The following is a 25773-nucleotide window of genomic DNA, read 5'->3' on the forward strand; positions in this document are numbered from 1 at the left end:
AGCCTGTACTGAAAGATGAGCCCAGGTATTATTCATTCTAGAAGAGGGGAAGAAAGAGAAGGCTAAGCAAGGAGCAAGACAGGGAAGAATGACAGCTTCTCAGTTCCTCGGAGGTGCCACTCTGTGCCACCATGAGAGAGGTCTTAGATTCACTTCTAAAATCGGACAAACCCGCAACGCAAACATAAGTATACAGATCTATTCTAAGGCGAAAGGTAAGTAAGTGCTTTTTGTATCACTTGATGTTTTTGATTATTCATGAAATTCCAATATATCATCTGAGAATGTATTGTGTGGCTAGGGAGAGCAGAGCTGAGGAAAGCAGTAGGAAGGAGATAATTATTTGTGTTCGAGTTCATTTCATATTACATTCCTGTCTATTCCTTTGAGGACGAACTGAATGAATAGAAATAGGCGGCTAAAAGTGTGCAACGTGTTTGTGGGAACTGTGAATGTGGAAGTGAAGAAAAGCTTTTCGTTTAGCAAAGACAACTGAAACAAATTAAAACTTTTTCATCTCCAGAAGAAAAAGTATTAAACATTAGCTTGAAAGACCAGTTTTAAAGAAAGCAGGAGCAAGGAAGCAGAGATTTTAGGCTCCGAATAAAGCTACAATCATCACAAACAGATGCTGGGAACTCAAAAACAAAGTTGTGTTCATTGATTATGTAACTAATAATTTTATGAAACCTACTTAAAATACGGATTTTAAAAATAGTAATTATAATGTCTGCTTGTTACAGATTGTCCACTGTGACAATAAATGCAAAAGTATGTGTGTGCATGTGCAGGTGTGTGTGTGTGTTTATACATGTGACTATCTTATTCGTCGGTTGTTCCAAAATGAAAATAAAGATCATACATTATATTGTCAACACAATTGAAGGGACCCAGTTTACCAGTAGTGGGAATGAGTCTTCACATTATAGCTCCTTGTCACTCCTCCCATGAGATTCTGTCTCCGTCTCCCCGGGCACCTAGCACGCTCACGTGTACACACACACACACACACACACACACACACACACACACACACGAGTGAGACACGAGTTCAGCTTGTTGCTCTAACCGGTCTCCCGGCCCCATCTGTCTCGCTTTACCTCTGGCCCACGGAGGATGCCGGCTGCCGCTGACTCTGTCGCTGCCATCAAGGGGATCCGCTGGTATCCCCTTCGGGTTTAGCAGACTGGGGCCCTCTGTGTTTTCAACAGGTACCATGGTCACGTAGAAGTTACAGCAGTTCCCTCCGCACCAGACCACCCCGACTTCTCCTGCTGACAGCAGTAGTCACTTTCCCCATGATCGCATGCTAAAGAAGGTGAGGGGGGAAAAAAAAGCAGAAGAAAAAAAAAAAAAAAAAAAAAAACTTCAGGGCAAATCCAATGTGATTTGTGACCAACTTTGTTTCTATTTCGGAAGGCTTTGCCCTTTTCGGTGACACAGGCTGTTGCTATTCCAAGCAGCCTATCACAGGCAGTGGGAGGGCCATGTCTCCGAGGACTGTTTTTGCCTTCAGATGCAGAGTTGGAAGCAAGGGGTTAAAAGGCTTGGGAACGTACTGGGAAGCAAAGGGCTCCGGGCTCCTCCTTCGACTTTGCACTTTGCGTTTTTGACCATTAGCTAGGGGTAACGTTTGCATTCCTGCACCTTTGAAAAGAGGCAAAGAAAAGAAACATGCAGATTCAAACACTGGCTGAGAGTGAGGGCCCAGAACACTCACAGATGGTATCAGTTAATCTTGCAGAGAGGGGAACAATTTATGCCAAGACATACCAGGAGGAAAAGAGTGTCAATTTTTCAGCAAGACTGTTATTCTAAGAGTTGTGACACTTACCAGTTTACATAAAGCATAAAACATCTTTATTGTTTCAACCTGATTTTACTCTAGGCGAATGCCTTATATACTCTCTCTTCCTCCAAGGCCTGTCAGACAAATCAAGGCCTGACACGCAGCGTACACGCACTCAAATGCATAAATTCTTTGGACTTCCTATACCCTGGGATTATAACAAAGTAATCCAGTTTATTTATGCACTGTTGTCTTTAAGAGAGGAACCAACCCTTAATTTTGTACCAGGTTCTGTAATAGCCTGATGATAGGAGGAGGGTATTTTCAATTTGAAGAAGCCAGACAAAATAATGTGGGTATGGTGGTGATGTAAGGCTAGAAGAAAGAGGATTTTTTCCCCTGATTTGTGAGGGCATTTAGAGAAAATTTCTTACAGAGTTATGACAGTTTACCTTCAGCTTTGTATTTAGCAAATCGTATTAATTAAAAAATCTTGAGTAGAAATTAGAAATTATTTTAGAAAACCATTCATTAGAAGTGAAAACTAAAATTTATGGAGCACTTATTATGTGCCAGAAACTATGCTAAGGACATGAACTCAAATAATTCTTTTAGGAAAAACTTGTGAGGCAGGTACCAGTTTAACAAAAGATATGAAGGCTGAGTAAGTTGCCTAAGGTCTCACAGCTAGTCAGTGGCAGAGCTGAGACTATAAGCCCCTGGTCTAATGCTATTACCCTCCTATATCCTAAATTCCCAGCATTCTCCTTCTCTGATTTTCTTGGCTTCCTTCATGTTCAGCCCTTCTTGACCTAAAGAAGATGCCATGAAATATGACTCTGGGTCCTAGTCATTCATCTGGACAGAAAGAAGAGTTTGTGCTTAAATAGGCATAAGTCGAAGCACAGAGAACTCACTTTCTGCATTTTGGCTGAATTATAACACAGCTCTAAATTAATTTATCATTTATACATTTCTTTTACTCATCATTAGCTATTTCTTTATTTTTCTTATCCTTCAAACCTGTAATAATTCAACTAGCATTTATAATGCACCTATTTAATGTCTGCTGATAGTGTTGGAAAGTGAAAGTTTTCCAAACACGGCCCAACCCCCTCCTGATAAAGAGGTAATTCAGAATTCCACAGATCAGCTTGTCCTCACTAAAGAATGTAGTGCAGTGATGCTTTAGTTTTTTATTTGTTCGCAGGATGTGTTAATGATTGTAGGAGCAGCAGTTTTTATCTGTGAGACACATATTTTTCATCAACTCTTCATATTCTCTTGGCTTCTATCTTCTTTCTGCTCAGAACCAGTGACCTCAGTGGGGGACATGCTCTTACAATGAATCAGCTGTATAATTGCTTTGTTTGTGATCCCAGGATCTGTGTCTCCAGCAGTTTCTTGGCACCATGGAAGTGTTGGGGTGTTCGCTGTGGTCTTTGAGTAGGCAAAGAAAAATGTAACTCCAGAATTCCTTACAATAGCTAAAAGCAATTCAACAATTCTCACCTTGCTTTCTGTAGTGAAACCATACAGGAACTCCTAAGTCATAAATCAACAAGAAATCAAAAGGACTAAGCAAGCAACGTGACTGGCCACATTGCCTCCAGGTACACTGTTGGACATTCCATTGTTGGCCTGACTTGGGCCTCTGGCTATTGCAAACCGTTCTGCGCTGACTTTATTCTCTTAACTCAGAGAAAAGTTTAGAGAGAAAATTCTTTTCATCCAGGCTAGAGGGGAATATTCTCCTGCCTAAATTTCCTTAAGAACCCTGTACTTCTCCTTCAGTCTTTAATTACACACAGTGATTTGGCTAAATCTACCTGATCTGCTAGATAATAACCTCCATGAGCATGTGGACTATTGTCTTTTTGGTTCATTATGATATTAAAAGTTTCTGGCACAGAGCGAATACTCAGTAAATATTTGTTGGCTAACAGACTGATACCTGTAAATCCAATCAACTTTATCATTTCCAGAGCGTAAGCTAAAGAAGTCAGGCACCTGTTTTGTCCTGTGCATTCCTGCATTCGTCCATCTCAGTGTAACACCAGGAGTGTAGTAGAACCTTAATGAATAGTTGTTCAGTAAATGAAAGTTCACCATAGAGCTGATAGTGAGCTGAATAACTATTTTGTTATTCGCTATCAAAACACAAATTAGGATCGCCTACGACACTTTGTCCTTTCTTCTTTCTGTTAATCTCTTTAGAACAAGTATAACCATTGGCTATCCTTCCTTCTTGGGGTTTGAGTCACTACCCTCGTTAACAGCCGTTCCTCCATCCAAGGAATGTATAATCAGCAGAAAGATAGTTCATCCTCCATAATCCCAATAGTTTTGCTATTACCATTGTAGACCACTTTTTCATGGGCAGTGCTTCCAAATCCAAAACTACATATCATGACTTGTAAATTGACAAAGCAGGTAGGAGGCTGAAACAGAAGACAAGCAACATCGCAAGGCGTGAGAACGTCTGTTATACACCAGGCTTATTTTTGCGGCAATTTTTCTTAAACTTCATAACTTTATGAAGTAAATATTATTGCTTCCGTTTTGCAGATATTGAAACTTAGAACTTTATGGAACATATCCCAGGTCAAAAAACACTTACAATGTTTTATCATGATACTTTTCAGGCATAAGAAAAACCTAGATTCTATAATTAACATTTTACTGTGTGTGCTCTTTACCCAGTTATCTGTATACCAATTCTTCCACATTGTTCCATTATATTTTATGCGCACCAAACTAAGTTGAAATACTTCATGATGTGTATTATTAACTTGCGTTTAATATTTGTTTAGGTTCTCTTTTCTTTTTCCTTTTAGACATTTTACATGCAATGAATGCACCATTATATGCACTTCATTGGATACCATTATATGAATTCAAAAAAGCTCATATGTATGTACAATCCAAATACCTTTTAAGTTACAGAACATGACCATCATCCCAGAAAGTTCCTTTATGTGTCTTCTGAGTAAATTTCCACCTCAACCTGTAGAAGTACTGATGTTCTGATTTGCTTCCATGCGGGTTACCTCTGTTCATTGTACCTCTTCTTGTAATGGAATCATAGGGTATGTATTCTCTGTATGGCTGCTTTCACCAAGCATAATTTTGAGATTCATCCATGGTTTTGTGTGTATTAGTAGTTCATTCTGCTTATTTCTGAATAGTATTCAATTGATGAAGATACCACAGCTTATTTATCCATTTTCCTGCTGATAGATACCTGGGTTGTTTTGTTTGGGCTATTATAAATAAAGCTGTGATGAGCATTCTTGGACAAGTCTTTTTGCAAAACATAACATTTCAAAGCACAGTGGTCCAAGTCTATTTGATTCCAAAATCCACAGTTTTCCACTATACCCTGTGGCCTCTCTGCAGGGCATCCCATTGCACTATGTTTACGTGAAATGCATCTCTGGAGGTTTTCTTTTCTTTTTTAAAATGGCTCTTTACACTGTAAACACAAATGGGGGAAATATGACCTTTAGACAAAAAAAATATCCAGATACAAATTCAGCCCTTCATTAAGCATATTTCAATAAAATACTCATCCTGGTAGGATTTTTTTTTAAGAGTATTTGTTATTTTACCTGTTTATACTATCTAAATAACTACTTTCTCTAAAAGTTTTTAGTATAACTATTTTCTCACATGTAGAATAATACCAATCATAACGTATTGATTAAAGCTCCTCGGATTATAGAAGTATGGTTAAATTCATTATGATATGTCCGCTTGATATAAAATTATATAATAAATCATTAAAAGATAGCAATGCAAAGAAACATTATTTCTATTATTTTAGATAGGAAAATCAGAATAGAAAATTGCATGCTGACTACCATTACATTAAATTTTAAAATTATATGTGTGCATTGGTAGAGATTAGAAGGGAACTTGGAAAAATTGAAAATAACTACTATTTTGGAATGGTAATCTTAGGCCATGTTAAGGAATTTAGACTAATCCTAACTGTGTGTAAACTATGCAAAAAGTATTTTCTGAAAAAATTGTTTTCTTAATGTTGTTATACTATTGTATGTTTAAGCATAAATCTGAAAAAAAGTTCTTCAAATTTAGGGCTACTATATACTATTGTACAATTTATACACTATACAACTATAGGTGGCCATTCCCATTCATAGAGAGCAGAGGTTTCTTTGTTTATTTATAAAACAAATTTTCCAGAAAATGATTTTCTAAAATATCAAAAACGGGGTAGCTTTTTCTTATTTGCACGATGATGCATTTTGGCAATTAATAGGGCTATTCAAATTATAAACTTATTAAAATTGTAGTGTCTTAACTGTTAGTTTAGTCTATGTCTGCTTTTGTACTGCCTAACTATATAAAATGAGTACTCTTCTCCATTCGATTAGTTGTTTTTCCAAATAAATTATTTCTAATTTTCAGATCTTCAGTATTGTTACTGTGTTCTTTGAATGAAGGTATTCGCACACACAAAAATTTATTCGATGACTAAGGCTTTCCTTTAGGTTATACTTACTTTTGTACCATAATGTCAGGAAAAGTTGCTCAATCTTATGTGACAATAGCAGACTTTACTGACTTGGGAGCTCTGGTCCACCTTCCTTACATGTATTCTTATTTGATGGCCAACAAAGGGGCACTACATGGTAGATCGACTGTCTCCTACACAGAAGCTGGAAAGGCCCCTTTTCTGGCTTCCTTTACACCTAGGGCCAAGTTCTGGCAAGCAGATCACACATGCCAGGTTTTGCATCAAGAGTCTGTGGAATGGAGTAGTAGGATTTGCAGACCCCATTCAAGCAATGATGGCAGCAGCGTTTCTGGCCTCCATGTCCGGTGTTCAAAGTCACTAGATATATGTTGTGCCCAGGGGCAGCTGGACCAGCTCAGAATAAGACTTTGGGAATTATTCTTAACTCTGAGAGCCTCTGTCTCTGAGTTGGAGCTGATTTCTGTACTCCCCTAGCTAAGTCCTTCTGTATGTGTTCAGAGGGCTGATCAATCACAAAGCTAACAAAGTTGAAGCTCAGGGCCCCTCATCTACACTGGCCCTTTCAAGCCCCTAGAAGGGGCCCAGCAATGCATTCATAAAATTTATATGTTTCAGTAAAATTTGCAAAGGTAATATATTTAACTGCGATCAGTTAAGATCACTAACTCTTTACACATGGACGCTGATGATCTCTTTGTCACATTTTCCTTGTGTCAATTGACATAAGAGTGTCCATGGAATATTTGGAATCTGGTTTAGGGGCAGTTAAGTTAGAAAAATATTTGATTTGGGTTTCATTTAGTTGGTTCACAGGCACTTCAGTGTGTAGTTAAGCTGTTGCTAGTTCTCCTTGTAAAGGGAGGACTTCTAGGAATTCTCCTGCTCCCCATTGTGCCAGCTCTTAATGCATGTATTCCACATCATCACTCATGTGGCACAGTGACAAAAGGCACAGGGCTACAGGTTGTCACTCAGTGTGAACCTCTCCTATGGCTCCAAATGGCAGGAGTATGTGAGCCGTGGAGGAGGGCCACACTAGAGGATGGACTGGGTTCTTTCTATTCTCGCTATAAAAAATACCGCCCCCCCCCACACACATGTATGAAGAGGTGGTAGGGGGAAATATAGAGATGAATAAGGCAATCCCTGAATTGTGTAATGTTTATATTAATTGGCAGCTTTTTTGACATCTGTACTTTATCTAAATAAATATTTGCATTCATACTTAATTTTGTGTTCTTATTTGATAAAATAAGAACCCTCTCCCCTCAATTTTTGTAACCTTTCAGGTCCCACAAACCTTGGCTCTGACCTTGTGAATGTGTTTAGAAAATGAAGTTCTTTCCTGATGACCATACTTACTAAAAATCTTCTAGTTCTATTCCCTTCTCCCCATCCCCGCTGCCCTCTCTAACCCCAGGCCACCTCCCCACCTCCCACGTGGACAGCTGCGGCAGCCTCACACAGCCTCCCTGCCTGCGTCCTTGCTCCCTGAAGCCCATTTTCCATACTGCAACAAGAAGATTTTTTCCTAAAATCTAGACCCTTCAATAGATTCCAGCTGTGTTAGGATTGGTCTAAAATCCTAACGTGGCCTAAGATGCCCTGCACAGGCTGACTCAAACTGACCTCTCCAGGCCCATCTCCTGCCACTTCTTGACTTAACAATCCCCCACCCCCAATGACTGCCCCAATCTCATCCGCAGCACTAACTAAACCAGGTTGCTCATGCTCAAGGAGCAAATAGGATAGGCCAGGACCCTCTCTTTCATATTTTTTTTTCTCCGAGTTAAGTTAGGTACTGGTTGTATCAGAGTTTAGTCCCTGATTTCATAGGCTAGCAGAGACTCCCTAAGGAGGCCAAAGACAGCCTCCCCATCGTATTTACCTTCAGGCAGACACATCTAACTGACGCTTAGGGCCCGGCTGTAAGGAAGTCAGGGAAATGTAGCTTTCTAATCTCTCTGATGAAGAGAGTGGAATGGAGGTAAAGAGGGCCACTCTACTCTCTCCACCATGAGGGAGAATGTTTGAGTTAATAGAAGATATGGAGTGAGGCCTGGGCTCAGGGCCATGGCAGGCCAAAGTTTGTACAGGCCAGAGTTACAGTGGTGAGAGCAAAGGAGGGGAGCAAAATAAAATAAAGCTGGGCACAAGGAGAGCAGGAGAACACGGAATCACAGTGAAGGGGAGAGATGGAACGCTATGGCCCCGTGAGAATGGTGTTGGGTTTTTGGTTTTCTATAAGGTCTGGCTGTGTTTTATATTTGCCTGTTGATACTTAAGGGACTAGGTGGTGTGATCTTTGACATCTCTCCCTACTCCCTACCTATCTGTCTTTTCCAGGTGCTTTGGTCTTCTCTGACTTCTGTTCCCCAGGCTGGGCCAAGTGCCAATAACTAATAAAAGGTTAAGCATAAAGCACTGTAATGATTTACTAACTTGTTCTCTCTACTAGATTATACACACTGTGAGGGCATGACGTGATCACCTTGTTTACTGCAATTCCTCTGGATTCCAGCACGGTGTCTGAAACTTAGTCACTCACTAAAGATTTGCTGAAAGAAACACCAGAGAAAAGGATGGAGAAGAGGGTGTAAGTAATAAAACTTCAAGGAGATCCTGTGTTGTTTCGTTACAGCATGGTTTTGAAAGTAGGTTCTAGGACTGGTCTTGGTTTTAACTCTGATCATACCATTTACTAGTTCTGGAACCTCTTCATGCCTCTATTTCCTCAGATCTAAAATGGGATAATATCAGCACCCATCTCAGTGTGCCTAAACTGTTTTTATAGCCGAAGCCTATTCTGATAAGTCAATGCCCCTGTCCCAGCTGGTAAGTATTTAGAACAGTATCTAACCACAGTGATCCTCAATAAATGGTAGCTTTTGTTATTGTTGTATTCAAGGGACTCCATAGAAGTATAAGGTAACAATAGAAAAAATACTGATTCAAGAATAAGATAATATAAATTCTAGGGTTGGATTCTTTTTTATTATCCACATGACTGTGGCCAATTTAAATCATCCTTCTAGGCTCAGTTTCCTCATCTCTAAGATACGGAGACCTATACTTGTTTTGCCTAAGGCTACTAACCTTCTTGCCAAACAGCCAAGCTAACTTATTTTGAAAATATTCTTGGGATTTTTTTTTTGGAAAATTACATGCCATCTTAGTGGACCTGCGAACTGTGTGCAGTGTCCCGTAGCCAAGGGGTAGGCTTGTACTGCCTGCCATGACAGTTAGATGTTCTGTCTCTGGAATGTGAGTCTTGAGAGGCGACAGAAGGACCATACCTGGATGGAAAAGTCAGTCATTTCCCATGGCAAAACCCAGAAAAGATCATCCACGATTTCTTATTACCCATTTCTCCAAAACTTTCCTGGTTCTTCCCATTTTTCCCTTCAGTTCTATAAGTCACTTCAAAGCCAAGCAACAAATTCATCTAAAGATTCTCTAACATACACTCTCTAAAAGGATTTCAGTTAAGAAAAAAAAATGAGATGAAGTATTTAAAAGCACTTTAAAACCTGTTAAAGTGCTATATAAATATAATTTACTCCCCACTGTGGCAGCAATAGCAACTATAGAAGAGAATCAAATTAATGCTCAGTCTATTTGTTTATCCATTCAAATCATGCTCTCTCTTTCTAAATAAGGACGGAAGAGGCATATGACAGTAGACTGGCAACTGATTCAGTGGTGATAAACCAGAAAGATCCACGAACCTCCAGCCTTGACAATAGCATGATCTGACTCAACATTTCACAGAGCCACATACTCAACTGGAGGCCCCTGGTGAGATCTTTAACTCTTGGATGCAAACTTGGGGTCTGGTCTTTCCTACTAGGAGAGAAGGTTAGAAGGGAAAGCATCAAGTATAAAGGATTGAGGGTGTATCTGTATTTTTCAACCTTCATCTTAAGAGTGTTTACTCATGAAACGGCAGGGGTCGATGTTACAGCCCTTTTCTCTATTGACAAATAGAGCCGATACTTTGAAACTGAAAGAATCATACTTAGGCATTAAGAAGGGAAAGATTTGTTAGAATGGCATTTCCTAATTTATCTTCTTCAGAGCTTTGGTGGCCCTTAAGATGTTAATAAGCATTCTGAGGAATTAAACAATGAGAGGGCTCTTTCATCATTTAAAAAGTTTGAGAGTCTATGGCCACGCCACCCTGAGCATGCCTGATCTCATCTGACCTCGGGTCGGGCTTAGTCAGTACTTGGATGGGAGACCACCTAGGACTACCAGGTGCTGTAAGTGTTAAAAAAAAAAATCGAGAAATTCTCCATATTATATGCTGTCCTTGAGTCACCAAAAACCACTTTGATACTAAGAAAATTTTCAGTAGAGACACTAAATAGTTTTAGTGATTTCTCCTAACTTCTTTAATTTTAGATCCTTAATTTATCCCCATCCACCCCCTGCAAAAAAATAAATAAATAAATAAATAAATAAATAAATAAATAAATAAATAAATAAAAAGAAAATCTCTTAACTTTTAGAAAGGCACAGTTTGGGAAATCTGCATTAAGGTATTTGTAGCATGGGGTGGCTTTACTCACAGCAGGCCTCAAATCTGAATTTGCTCTTCTCTGCTGCCCCCTTTTGATAGAAAAAAGGAAGAGCAAGTTTCCAAGGGACTGAGGAGATGGCAGTAGGTCTACTAGGAAAAAAAGAGATCATGTCAATTTTGGGTGTTGCTTTTGTCAACCGTTCTGTATAGTTTCTTTGTGGCTCCAGTTAGCCACTTCTTTGCGCTGTATCTATGCCTGACCAGGTGTCCTGGGGCCCTCGAGTAAAGGGAATATGGACACTTATTAAAAAATTCATCCATCCATCCATACAAATATTTATTGTGTGCTTACTATGTGCCTGGCCCAATGCAAGATGACAGGAATGAACAAAGAACGAGGCACTCTTGTGGGAGAAGAGGAGACTTTTCCCAATTGTGTGACTACATTTATTGCACCTGTGCCTGACCTTTTGGCTCTAGTATCCTTCCTTTCTAATTGTGGATCTCAAAGACTGAAGGCCTTGACCAAGACTTTTTTCTTCTTATTACATCCAACAACCATCTTTTCAGTTTTCCAGATCCCAAATACTATTTCATAAAGACATTTAGCTTTTTAGTTATTAAATGACTTTCTTAGGTTCATATAATTTTCACTCTCTACAGAATTCTTATTTTCTTGCCTTATACTGGGATTTGAGGCAGAATCTACCACTTGAAGCTACCCTGGGCATGAAAGGGTATTCACTCTAGAAAGAAATCTTAATGAGACTCTTAAGGTGTAAAGGTGTTATTATACTGAGCATGAGCCTTTACAGGGCTCCGGCGAGTGTTTCCAATGCATGATCATTATTGAGTAAATAAAACTGATCTGTTAGGGAAGACATTGATTATTATATAGTAGAATTGTTAACTTCATGTTATCTTTTATTATGAAAATTACAAAAAATCTTCATTAACTACAAATTACTTGTGCTGTTGAATCTGATGTGGGCCCTCCAGATACAACTCTCACTTTGCCTCACCCCTGACAAAGGACCGACAAAGAAAGAGACTTGTCCAAGCTCAAGGGGCAGGTAAGGAGTAGAACAAGGATTAATATTATGCCCTAGTAAATATAACATTCTCTTCCCTTATTCTCTCAGGCACTTTCTATTTCCTTCTGTATATGATAAAACATTTAAACATCATAGCGAGCAATTTAAAATATATTGGATGGCTAAATTTGCCATGGCGAGGGAATTAAATGATGAGTAAATTTTTTTTGACGAACATTCTGAAATTTTTTTTTAAAATCATCATCCAATATGCATTACACATTTCCCTGCTTTAGTTAACATAGGGTAGGAACCAGATGGAATATTTTCTATATCATCCTGGGTAATCACTGTATTGAGCTGTTGTACACTGATGTCCTGAAGAGTAACTTACGTGTGAAATATGGAGACAACTTTGCTCCCTCACTCACTTGCCGATGGCCCTCAAACATGTTTGCTCAAGTACACCTTAAAAGAATTCGAAAAACTCTTGAAAACTTCTGTAACTCTTCACACATTTTAAAGCTGATATCTATGTTTTACCATAAATTTTAATACTTGCAAAGTCTGTATTTTCTAGAGTACCATATAATGCACATATTCTTTAAATATATTCATCAGAAAGAAGGAACTACCCATTCAGTCTGTGGATAATATCTGTCACATACTGTGATAGGCCTCTGTGTCACACCAAATGTTTAAATAATACTTATTTTCTGCCAGGAAATATTTAAACTCATTTTTAAGTTCAAATAATCACATTAACAAGTGTCTTCTGTGACAGTCTTCTCATTTCTGAATTCTTGTTCTAAAATAGATTGGCAGGAGATGGAAAGAAAGAAAGGAATTTGACATGAGTTGGAACTTGAGACCTGAAGTTTACATGAGAAACAGGCAGGCCCAACACCCATCTCATATTGGAGAAATTGTAAACAAAACAAAACAAAAAAGACAACTAGAGTCTTCAAATCGTGAAAAGATATAGAGGAATCCTAAATGCATATTTCTCAGCAAAATCATCTAATATGAAAAGGCTACATTCTGTATGATTCCAACTACATGATGTCCTGGAAAAGGCAAAACTATGGAGACAGTAAAAAGATCAGTGGTTTCCGGGGGGAGGGGTGAATAGGTGGAGCACAGAGGAATTTGGGGGCAGTGAAACTGCTCTGTATGATATTACAATGGTACACCCATGACTTCATACATTTGTTAAAACCTACAGAATGTACAACACTAATAATGAACCTTAAGGTAAACTATAGACTCTGGGTGATTATGATGAGTCAATGTAGGTTCATCGATTGTCATAAATGTACTGTGAGGATAAGGATGTTTATAGTGAAGGCAGGGAGAATATAGGAAATCTCTGTACCTTCTGCCAGTTTTGCTGAGAATCTAAACTTACTATAAAAATAAGGTTTTTTTTTTTTTTTTTTTTTTTTTTTTAAAAAAACTGGACTATACTGACCAAGCTCAATCTGAACTAGTCTATGGGTGTCTCATAGGTGGTACAGTACCAGACCGAATCCCTCTGGCCTGGGGAACTGTACCAGTGCTGGTCTCCCGTGTGGGTACTGTTGTTTTGCTGGGGCTGAAGGAGAAGGTAAACCCCTCTGAAATGGGGATGCAATGCCAGGAAGCAAGTGGAAATTTCCATCATCATCCTGAGAAAGGGCTGCTCTAGAAACCAAAAATGAAAACTTCGAGGTCAAGGATGAGATTGGCTAGAGTGGGAGAGAAATGTTCTTTCTTTTGGACTTTGGAGAAGAAAGGTTCAGGAGAGGAAGCAAGTCAGTGCCCAGGGAACTCTTGCTGGAGGCCCAGGGGTGACAGGAGTTAGCTTCTGGGCACAGAACCAGGTGGGCGGATGGCAGTGAAATTAATGCAAGTTGGTCCCGAGCCCCTGAGCTGTTGTTCTTAGTGTCTACATTGTCTACAGATTTGGCAAAAGGTGGCAGCTGGTCACAACTACACCCTAGGGAGTCGAGGCAATGGTCTGTACTTTGGATCAGGACAAAGGCCAAGGGAGGACAGCACCAGCTGCCCAAGGGCCTCGTGGCAATCTTTTCTCCTTCTCTGTAAATTCTGATCACTGACCCGATGGTGGGGGCCCCGGGAGGCCTGATGGGCTGTGACTCTTTGCCCTTCTCTGTCTTGTATCTCACGTCCTCTACAGCTCCACTCCCCACTTGGATCCTAGGAGGGAACCTCAGGCTAAGGAAAACAGACACCCCAAAAGCCTCTACATAATTAAACACGCTCTGTGCCTGAGAAAGAACCGGGCGACTCTGTCCCTCCCCTGGTGAACAGCAAGCTCGGACCTGTGATAACTCTTTTGGTTGAGTGGCCGAGCCACATTCTGTACTTAACTCTGAGTCTGAGCCCTTCATGGATATGAGACAACACCAGATATGTAGGGTCCGAATACACCTGGTGATGAAAAAGTTCAAATCTAAAGACTCATCCAAAAAAAAAAAAAAAAAAAAAAAAAAAACAACCTTTCCCCCATCAGCTTCACAAATATTGTACGAATTCCACATTAATTATTGACAGATACTCAGGGTATCCTCGCCTCTTGGCGCCCTCCTTGAGGGTGTTGAGCAGCAGACTGAAGTAAGCAGTGACCTGAGAAATAAGCCACCTCCTGGCTTACTGTTGCTGAAGTCTAGGCTGAGGAAGGGCGATCGTGCTGGATTATCCAGCAGCCAGCAGGAAGGTGGGGCACTGCTTGGGGGCTAGATTAGTTTCTGAGGGCTGCTGTAAAAAAGTATCGCAAACCGTGCAGGTATTCTTGCATAGTTCTGGAGGCTGGAAGTCTGAAATCAAGGTGTCAGCAGGCTCTCTGCATACTCCAGGGGAGAACTCTCCCTGTCCTTTCTAGCTTCTGATGGTGGCTGGCCATCCTTGGCATTCCTTGGCTTGTAGACACTTCAAGTCAAGCACTTCGTTCATCGTTGCTTGGTGTTCTCCTTTTACGCCTGTATCCTTTCTGTTCTTATAAGGATGCCAGTCGTATAGGATTAGGACCCCCCCCACACGCTCCAGTATGACATCTTCTTAACTAATTACATGTGCAAAAGCACTATTTCCAAATATGATCACGTTCTGAGGTTGCAGGAAGGACAGAAATTTTGGGGAGACAATATTCAATTCAGTACAGGGCTGAAGAAGAGCCCTCGACAAGTGGGGCTTTGAGAACTGGGGGAGAAGACAGAGAGTTTTGTGGTGCCGCAATTGGTGAGGATCCCAAATACATCCCCTAGGAGGCCCCAGAGAGCTGCCCCGGCCTCAGCCACAAGGGATGTCTGGTACTCTTAGAGGGGCTCAAGCACAAAGCACGGTGACTACCACATCCGTGGGTCCAGAAGCGGCACCGAAACGGCTAAATTACCCTATCAAGGAACCATGGGAATTGTAAATTAGAAGGCTCCATGGTGACCAGTGGGTTCTTTTCAATATTGTAATCACCATGTTATTACTGAACCTAGGAGAGAAAGACCCCAAATGACTGAAATGACTCCCCCTGCCCAACTGGGCCTTATATAATAGACTTACAGGAATTCAGGAAATGTCGCATTTCTTACACCCTATGATTTAGAATGAAATTCATAACAACTCCACATGAAGAATAGGTCCAGAATTTATTTGAATTCTTGTACAATCCATTGCTGATTACAGCCCATAAGATTTGATGCCAACATTTTTTTTTTCTGACAAGGCCTTGACTCTTTTGGAGAATTGGTCAACAGGGTTGAGTGAGGACTTTTATACGTCACTGTAGATTTGAGGAACATATGTGGATTTTGAAATAACATGTTTTTAAGAAATGCAAACTATAAAACTCTTAAAAACTCCTGGGCAGACACTAGGCTAGATATTCAACAAAAATGTCAGAAAGAGAAAACAGAGAAACTCGTTTGCGTATATTGAAGAAATTTAGTTTGCTACATGCTCTAGGAGAACATCATGAAAGAGAAGGACACAGACGGAGATCTTTAAGGTCTGTATCTTAGATTCTGAATTTCTTTTAAAAACTAATCTTTTCTAGCAATACGAGAACAGCCCCAGTGCGCTCAAGCCTGGCCATGCTGCCTGAGTAACAGGCTAAGCTGTTGGAATTGGCAGTAGAAGAAGCCTGTGGTGGAAACCAATCAGAAAAATAAGTGGCTGTAGGTCCCAGACTGGGAGCCGTGGGACTACGAAGGAGATGGTGCCACAGTCGCAGATATCCAAGGCCAGAAGTTATATCAACTGATGAAACGTCCCAGGAATATTAGTTTGCTAGGGCTGCTATAACAAAATACCATAAACTGAGTGGTTTAAATAAGAGAATTTCCTGGAGGCCAGAGGTCTGAGAGAAAGGTGCCAGCAGGGCCATGCTGCCTCTCGGGTGCTGGGGAAGGCTCTGTTCAGGCCTCTCTGCCAGCTTCTGATAGTTCCTTGGTTTGTAGCAACATAATTCTAATCTTCACATGGTGTTCTCCCCACGAGTGTCTGTGTCCAAGAGTTCTCTTTTTGTAGGGATACCAGTTATATTGGATTAAGGCCACCCCCCCCCCCACTCTAGAACTACCTCTTCTTAATTAATTACATGTGTGAAGACTATTTCCACTAAAGTAACATTCTGAGGCCCTGGGGGTTGGGACTTCAACATATTAATTGGGGCAGGGTTGGGGGGTTGGCAATAGAGACCTTGCTTAGAACAGCCTTTCTTCCGATATTGTGCCAGAATGTCAAAGAACTTTAGAAGGTTTAGGATCCACTGAAAACCAGAGGAGACTGCAGGTCAGTTCCCTAAACACCCACCTGAAGGATGTTGAAAAGGTTAAGATCTCTATTTATTAATTAATTAAGATTAGAGTCTTTGGCACAGAAAGAACTGACCCAAGAGGTTTAGACACTTATTTATAGTTCAGAACTTTGTCATTTAAAACAGAAATGCTGTGTACTCATCCTTACCAGATTCTGTGTATCCTCTTCCACCTTACCAATTGCTCTGTTACTGGTTAAAAAAATAAATAAATAAAAAATAAAGCAGGTAAAGAAAAGGAGGGCAAGAGCCAGGAAGCTATTGCCCATTTCAGTGAGTAGGCGTGAGTAGGGGAACCAGGCGTGGATGAGTTGACTTCAGTGGCCCATATCCTGCCTTTTATGATAGGTGGGAACAAAAAGCCTTGACGTCCTCCTGCAGGCTTTAGGGAGCTTGGTATGGGCACCCTTCCACAGACCACCTGAGAGCTGGATGCTGAGGCACAGAGAGTACCCTTTGGCCTGGTACCCCATCAAAGAGACATGGCTCTTACTTAGTCTTTGAACAAATGGTCTGGAACCCAAGTGAAATGATTGTGACATGAAGGCCCCCAGTGGCTCCAGTGAAGTCAAGGAGCCCTGCTTATTCTCACGGTAGGAAGATTCAGAGCAAACCACTGAGGGTTTAGGGAGGCCAGAGGCCTGTTGGTTTTTTTTATGCTAGACTGCATCCAGGAATGAACAGCTGGCTAGAGGAAACTCTGGTGTGTTCATGGTGATCAGTGATCCTGTGGAATCGGAGGGGGAGCAGGAAGTGGAGACATTGCACACAATAAGAAATTAGGCTGAGCTGGACCCTTAGGTTTTCCTTTATACTCCACGAAGGTCCTGCAAATGGGAGAAGAAATAGTGAAGAAGGCGCAGTCCCCTAACCGTGAACCAGACCTATTCTTGTCAAAAATAGACTTTTCCTCTCCAGCTATCTTTAAGCCAAACACTGCCTCCCCAAACTTGAGGTTTGCTCAGGGCTTCATCTGACTAAGAAAATTATAAGCCTGGGATGCATAGCGACCTGGGGAGTTGCCTTCCCATCCACTTGCTGCGGACCCAAGCTCCCCACCGAGTAAAACCCAGGACATCTGGGGAAGATCCCTCTCTAACTAATAAGCTGCTTTGGGTAGGGGAACTGACATCCTGAGAAACCTAGACTTGGTCCTCTTAGAGGGACAACAGAGTAGGAAATAGTTTTCTTTTCAGAGACTTCGAGATTGTGCCGGGAGGCGGGAGGGAGACGAGGATGATGCAAGATCATTCTTCGAATCTATCAGTTTGTATTTCGATCTTGCTGCTCGGGTGAGATTACCTCCCCCATCCCAGAAGATAGCCAGGCCTTTGTGTTCGAGGCAGCCCTCGTGCTTTTGTGTGGCACTGCAGGAAGTAGCGGTTGCCAGGCACCCAGAAGACAGCCCTCCTCCTGGCTTTTGTTTTGCAAAGGCCTGGGCTGATTGAGGGAAGTTAAGCTGCGGGGGAGAAAGGAGTGGAGTGAGTGCTCAGGGTTGAAACGACTCAAGCAACTGTAGGAGAGGAAGGTTTTCGAGAGCCCCCCTCCGGACCTGGAAGAAAACGGGGGCTTTTGTAATTTTTTTACCTAGAGAAGCATCACCTCCCCCACCCCTACCCGCACCTCCACCACCCCACACGTATTTCCACTATGTTGGGCATTTTGGGCAAGGCTGGCAGATTCTCAGAGGAATAAATTTTAGGTTCGCTCAGAAAGGTTGCTCTTCCTCTCCCCATCCAGTCCTTGTAGAATTAGAAAGAAATGCCCCAGGCTGTCCCTCTCACACACCGGGGTCGATGAAGAGAGGACAGAATGGGCTTCACTCTCCACTGACTCCTTCACTTACACAAACCTGTCGCCCTCGTTTCTCTTCCCAATTCATCCTCGTTATTTTTAATTCTCCTATTGGATTTTCCTACATGCCTCCAATTATTGCTATAACACCTTCCAACTTTTAAAACTAAACTTATTTTTACATTCTCAATATTAGTAGAATTTATGTTTTTAGTGTCTTCAGCTAAATTAATTTATTCACGCTTTGTCTGCAGATTGTTTTTAAAAACTGATATTCACCATACAGCATTTACCACAGGATGATTATGAATATATTATTTACTATAGAACTAAATAAAGTAATGTGATAGGATACAAAAAGAAATATACTCATGGGTCACTAAAAGCTCTAACACGAAAAGAAAAAGTATGTCCAAATGTTAAAATCAAATAATGTTTTATCAATGGCTTGAATTACACCACATTTTAGATTGCTTCATATTTGAAACTTGACTTTCTTATAGATGTTTGCTTTTTCTTTAATTTCTAATTGCCTTTGTATTTTCCTAAAAGAAGCATATGCCTTTACCTTTTTGTGAGGGTCATCTAGTTTCCTAAAGGTATTTTGTCAAGGTGAATCCACTGACCTTTGACTTCTTGTTCTAATTTGAACAGGTTGCTTTGCAGGTCAACTGCACAATCTTCATCATGGGTTAGTCTTCTCTCTCTTGACCTCATACTTTCTACTTCCTTGAACTCATTTTGAGTTTTCCTAAAAATATATTCTCAATGTTTTTTTCAGAAGGATAAATAGTATTAAACTTTTGAGCTATACATATCTGAGAATACCTTTATTTTTCCTTCATGTTGGAGGAATGGTGTGGGTTACTGTATAACTCTAGGTTAAAATAACCTTTCCTTAGAACTTTGAAACCACCAAGCATTAGGATGGCCACCTAATTTTCATTCCTTTTAGAGAAACTGTGGTTTTTCCCCTCTCTCAAAATCTGGTATTCTGATATTTTTATCTAGGTGTCAATGGCCCTCCCTTCCCCCCACACACACTTAATCACTTTCAGCAGTTTTCAATTTGAGTTGTTAAATTTTTCTTTATGTTTTATAAATATTCTTGTATTACTTCATTTATTATGTCTTCCCTGTTATTTTCTCTATTTTTTATTTCTGGAACTCCCATTGACCAGATTTTGGATTTATCTCTCATGTATTAATTATCTATTGCTACATAACAAATTACTGCAAACTCAGCAGATTAAAATGAAACACGTTTACTGTCTTATGATTCCTTGGGTTAGGAGTCTGAGCATGTGTAGTTCAACTGAGTCTTTGCTCAGAGCCTCAAAAGACTGCAATCCAGATGTCGACCGGTATGTAGTCTCATTGGAGGTTGACCGGGGAAGAGTCTGCTTTCATGCCTGGCAGAATTCATTTTCTTGCAACACTAGGACTAAGGGTTTCTGGTTTGTTGGGGGTTGTTGGCTGGGGTCCATCCTCAGCTCCTAGAGGCTGCTCTCAGACTCTTCCCGCTTGGGTCTCCCAGCATGGCTGTTCTCTTCTTCAAAGAAGGCAGGGGAGAGAGAATCCCTAGCACTAATCTTCTAGCAAGAAATGTATAATGTAATGTAATCACAGAAGTGACATCCCATCACCTTTGCCATAGTCAATTCACTAGAAAAAATCACGAGTCCAGCCCACACTCAAAGGGAGGGGGTTGTACCTCAGAATGCACACCAGGAAGCAGAATCATGAGAGGCTTCCCCTAGCATCTGTCCGCTGCATCCCAGATCTCTTAATCACCCCCCACACCCTCCATATTTTCATTTTAGAATAGCTTTTCCTTCCCTTTAATCTGTCCTTTGGAAGGTGTCATCTTCTTTATTTGCTTGTTCTTCCTGAGAATAAGAGGCCAAGGAAGCAAGAGAAAAATCGCGACTGTGTAATGTCCTGATGTGTGGCGAAAGACGTGTTTCAAAGAGACAGGAGTGGTCGACAGCATTAAAACTGTGTTTTATTTGTTAATAAGTCAAGAAAGAGGAGGACAGATAATCCTCCCCATTGTACTTAGCAACGTGGGAACATTGTGACCTTGGCAAGAACAATTTTGGTGGAACGATGGGGATGGAAGTTATTTGGAGTGGATTCAAAAGAGAACGGAAAGAGACGAACCAGAGTCAGAAACTCCAGACGATACTATGGAGGGGCGGGTTTTTAAAATAACTAATTAATATTTGTTTCCCAGTTTTATTGAAAACTAATCGACATACTGGAGTTTTTTTCTATTAAGAGAAGCAACGAATGGGGCAGGAGTTGGACAAGGATGCAGTGTCAAGAGAGAGATTAACATGTGAAAAGTTATTGCGTGTTTCTATGCTGGTGGTGGTGATCTAGGAGAGAAGAGCCAAAAATAAAATGATACCGGAGAGAAGGGGAACAATAACTGGAACAATAACCTTTACTAGATGAAGAACAACAGGATCTGATGTGCAAGTGGAAAGATTGGCCCTAGATAGGGACATAGACAGTAAGCGAAAAGATTATATTTGGGAAGAGAATTGTTAATAGCAGGAACGTGGCCTCTTCCCACTGAGAGGACACAGGAGGCAGGTAGTTGACCTTGGCAGGGACAGTGGAAGAGAGAGTGAGAGAGAGAAGTTTTAGTTTTCAGGGTGGTCAACGAAGACAACCTAGAGTTATATAACAACCCACACCATTACTCCAACATAAAAGTAAAATATAGGCATTTTCAGATATGCACACCTCAGAACATTTTCTACTGTTTACCCTCCTGAAAAAAAAAATCATCGAGGATCTACTTCAGCAATATTTAAAATGAATCAGAGGAAGAAAGAGTATCAGGTCAAGATTGCTTGTTGTAAATAAGCCTAGAAATCTTTTTGAATAAATTTATTTATTCTGAACATAACGTTGTTCAGAAACCAATTGTTGCTCTGAAAACAAAATGTACTCTAGTGAGAGGGAAAGAGACATTTTTAAAAAGCTGAGTCTGATGAATTTGGCCTCCTTCCAAAAGAAATGCCACATCTGTGCCTGGTTCTTCTCCATAGTCTTTGAATTATCAGTAAAGTTGGTGCTGGATAAGATCTATTATTCAAGCGAGACTGCTTTGACAATTCAACTCTTCTATTCTGAAGGCAAGTAGGTAGCCAGATGTTACCGTGGGAATGAGGTAGCACAAAATCATGTTTCTCTCTCTCTCTCTCTCTCTCTCTCTCTCTCTCTCTCTCTCTCTCTCTCTCTCTCTCTCTCTCTGTCTCTCTCTCTCTCTCTCTCTGTCTCTGTCTCTCTCTGTCTCTCTCTCTCTCTCTCTCTCTCTCTCTCTCTCATTCTCTCTCTCTTTCTCTCTCTCTCTGTCTCTCTTTCTCTCTCTTAGCTTCTCTTGAGTTCCCTGGGCAAACTTTGATTTCTCTGTGATTTAGTTATTCTGTTTATTCCTCTTGGTCGTTCTCTTTAGATGACTAATTTTGGGAAATCGTTGTTGGTTACCTGGCAACAAACTAGCTGAGACTGAGATGGTTCACGCCTCTTGGGGGCAGAGCTTGAAATTTCCTACGTCGTCAAGTGCTTCACCTGCCTCCACAGGGCACTCTTGGAACTCTAAACTAAGTGTAATAAGTCACTCTCTTTCTTCAGCTGCCAGATTTCTGTGTTTTTCTCCCTAGGACCAAAGACAGTAACAGCCACTTGCTTATTAAGTGTGAGGTGAGAGAAGATACATGGGAAAGCAAGCCCCAGCACGACTGTTCTGTAGAAAGCCTTCCTATAAATGTCGACCTCCTACTCCTGCTCTGAATCTGCCGATGCTATGCTGGGAGCCTCCCTGGAGCTTGCAAAGGAGAACAGCTGCCACCTGTACTGCAGCCTTCTCTTGACAGTGCTGGATGGCTCGTCTTGTCATTCACTACAGTACTCTCCGGTCTTCTTTCGAATTTCAGAAATCCATCAAAATCTCTGGTCCGTTCATTACCCATTGCAGTTGCTTTTCCCTCTGTATTTTTTACTCACAACGTATATATTCATCCAAAAAATTTGAATCAGAAACATAACCCTTTTATTTTAAAAACAATCTGGATATGAAATAATAGGCTGCTATAAACCCTGCATTTTGTGTTTGTATAAGGTGTTAACATAGGATATTTTGCTCTCAATTTTAACAACAGCCTTAAAAGGTTGAGTCAAAACTAATAGATGGCAAATGTTCCCACATTCCCAAGGGAGGTACTGCAAAGGAAGTGATCAAAAGCTGTTTCCCCGACCTAGGCTAACATCCTCCAAGTTCCTTTGAAAATATGCTGCAAACTGAAGTTCTTTTCCTCTCCCTGATCCCAGACATTTGGTAAGAGAGAAGGCTGCTTCTTCTTTACTAAAGTCTAGTGAGAAGGGCTTCAGAGACACACTTGACACACTTGGAAAGCCTGATGAGTGTTTCTTAGAGTTTGGGGATGTCTTTGAGCTATACCTATGAAGCCAAAGCGAAAAGCTAAGCTGAAGCCATGTGTAAAGATGGGAAAGGAAAGAGGGTTGTGGTGGAGATAGGTGGTATTCTCAAGGAGGCTTGAGCATATTGTGGACCAAGTGGACAGTGAGGATTGTAACTGGATTGATCTGGAAGGGGTCCTACATAGGAGAACAGCCAAATGAAGTAGTCTCATCAGTCTCAGAGCAAGGGAACACTACTGGATCTAGTGCTAAGGGTCCGAGTGGTCATAACAGTTCGGTTAAGGAGTGCATCACCCATGTCATGGGACTGGGCAATGTGAGGTCTCATAAGCAGTCTTTGAAGACCTCATAAGCAAATAAAAAAGTCATCTTGGAACTTGTATAACCCATCCTCACTTATGGCCCCAGATCAGCTGGTAGAAAGAAGAAAGAAGCTCAAGGAAATAAAAAGGAAACTGACCATGCCTCTCTTTCCTGTTGCAAGTTTCCAATCTAAAGGTTGTCTGAGCTGGGTAAAGAAGATACCTTCACTTAATGAAGTTTGAAGTTCTTACTAGACATGGAACTAGATATATTGATATTGAAATAAAGCTGTTGCTATGACTAGAAATAACTGGAGGTCTTTTATATTTTCTGAGAGTTATTATAAGATTTTTTGGGTCTGCCTTAGATTTTATGCAACAGGCAGAGCAGTTTTGAAAGGATGAGGAAGAGAAAGAATAAAGTCGTTTTCTGCTTGCGTTCCATGAAAGCTACATTTCCATTCTGCTCACTCTGATACAACTTGCAAATGTACCTTTTGAGGAAAGTTGAAGTTAGAATTGTTGGCGTTATATGCCACTGAGTCTTGGCAATTCTATGAATGAGTGATGTCCACAATGTCCTGTGCTCAACAACTCCATTCAGCACCTATAGACTCCTGCATATGGCTTCTTTTATGGAGTCGATCCATCTTGTATTTGGTCTTCATCTTTTCCTGCTGCCTTTTATTTTTCCCAGCATTAATATCTTTTCCAAAGAAACTTACCTTCTCATGATGTGCCCGAAATAGAACAACTTCTGTTCTGTCACTTTTCCTCCAGTGATATTTCAGGCTTAATTTGCTCTAGAACCCCTTGTCGTGATTTTTGTTTTCTTGATGTTCAAATGCAGTCTTGTGGTAGCAATTTATATGAATAAAGATAGCACATACATTGTCAAAGTGTTCAAATGTGAAAATATTCATACATTATTAATCTATCCAAAATAAATTGATAACCTACTGTGTGCCATGACCTGAGTTAGGCACAAAGGATACAAATCTGAATAAAAACAAGCCTGTTCTGTATAATTCTTAGTCTAGTGGGAAAGTCAAATGTGTAAACAAGAGTTACAACACGATGTGGCCTCATGATACAGATGTAGACACAGAATTATGTGGCGGTCTCTTCCTATCTCATTCTGCTCATTTGCATTTCTTACCTGCATATCCTTAAAGTTGAAATTTACTTGGGGAAAGTCAGTACCCTTAAATTTGGAATTTCCTAGTAAGTAAATAGGGAATAGGAGGGTAGAATAAGGTCCAGACCATAAGAAGGTTGAATTAGGTGGACCAATCGAACATCTGTTCACTTCACGACTTTGCTGAGAGCCAGAGCTGCTTGCCAAGGAACAAGTTTTACAACAGTTACTATGCAAATTAAACCCAATATTCTGCGATTAGAACATGGTAGGAATTGGCATCATGATAATGTCTTTTTTCTTCCACATGTTAAAAAAAAACTAAACTGAACTAAACTTAAGCTATTTCTCACATTCCACTTTAGGATTTGGCGAACATGGTGGATGAGGAGAAAATGGAAAAATTTTAAATATTTTTAGCATTTGGCCCTAGTCAAAGACAGGAATTAAAAGAATGACAACAATAACAATTTTTAACATTTTAGGGTTTTCGAATCTTTTTCCTGGAGAGTCTGAAATGAGTAAGGTATAGGAACTACAATGTATTTTTCAAATGCCACAAGGAAGCTAATTTTGATATTATTCTGTCATATTAAGTAATATTCACAACCATAGAATTAATATATTTGAAGTTATTTTTCTATACGATGCCTTTAACATGTTTTAATAGAATAGAGAGCTACATTTTGCTTTTTATTTTTTTCCCCCCAAGTAATGGAGTAGTTTTGGGTGAAAAGATTGCCAATTTTTACACTGTCTGTATAATTGCCATATAGTTTAAAGGTAGGTCCTATCTTCCCCTTCCTATGCCATCCTCCAAATCTCTCAATAACAGTTACCTTTTTAAAATAAAATTAAATTATTAGTAGCAGTTATGAACTTGATCTACAGTACTTACATGTGAGAAATGACTGTAATTATTCTAAATTAAATATATCAGTTATGTTTTGGGGGTGTCACTGAGGATCTGTAGACTCACATGGTTCCCCCAGACATGAGAAAAGTTTCTAGTCTTTACTACATGATTGTCACGATTGAGATACCCATCTGCCATATTCCCACTGCTAAGAACTGTGCCTAGAACATCGTGGAGAGTTAATTAGAGTTTGTTGAATAAATAAATGAATGCTGGAATGGTTATTCAAAGTGGATGGGGATCTCTTACCCCAATGTCCAAGGCCATGATTTTTAGTTGTTGTCTAAAGGGGTCAAGACATAACACTCCCTCTTTTCCCCTGCTTGAGTTTAGGACTGACTGAGAGATAGATGCAGAAATAGTGCATTAACATTTAACACTAAATCGTGCATTTAATATTTTAGGGTCTTCAAATCTTTTTCCTGGAGATTCTGAAATGAGTAAGGTATAGGAACTATTGTGTATTCCTATAATACAGGAATAGTGCAGATATAGAGCAAAACTTC

The 25773-nt window shown here is 40.3% G+C and overlaps 1 protein-coding gene and 1 long non-coding RNA gene across 3 annotated transcripts in view; one reads left to right on the top strand and one right to left on the bottom strand.

Annotated features, from left to right (window-relative positions):
• SLC2A12 (solute carrier family 2 member 12) overlaps positions 1–1386 on the bottom strand; it is a 49067-nt gene extending 47681 nt beyond the window's left edge. Inside the window, exon 1 of one of the 2 annotated variants that reach the window (XM_016155670.2) lies at positions 1101–1384. In XM_016155670.2, coding sequence (XP_016011156.1) covers positions 1101–1218 — 118 coding nt within the window. In that variant the 5' untranslated portion in view covers positions 1219–1384. Of the gene's footprint in view, positions 1–1100 lie in introns of both variants that reach the window. The other variant, XM_036221946.1, reaches the window with a different exon arrangement.
• LOC107516173 lies at positions 103–10478 on the top strand. Its single transcript, XR_001598206.2, has 3 exons — positions 103–215; positions 8752–8889; positions 9953–10478. It is a non-coding gene; the product is annotated as an uncharacterized LOC107516173 (long non-coding RNA).
• The last annotated feature ends 15295 nt before the right edge of the window (positions 10479–25773 follow it).

This window comes from Rousettus aegyptiacus, unplaced genomic scaffold, assembly GCF_014176215.1.
Source record: "Rousettus aegyptiacus isolate mRouAeg1 unplaced genomic scaffold, mRouAeg1.p scaffold_m13_p_1, whole genome shotgun sequence".
Taxonomy (NCBI): Eukaryota; Metazoa; Chordata; class Mammalia; order Chiroptera; family Pteropodidae; genus Rousettus; species Rousettus aegyptiacus.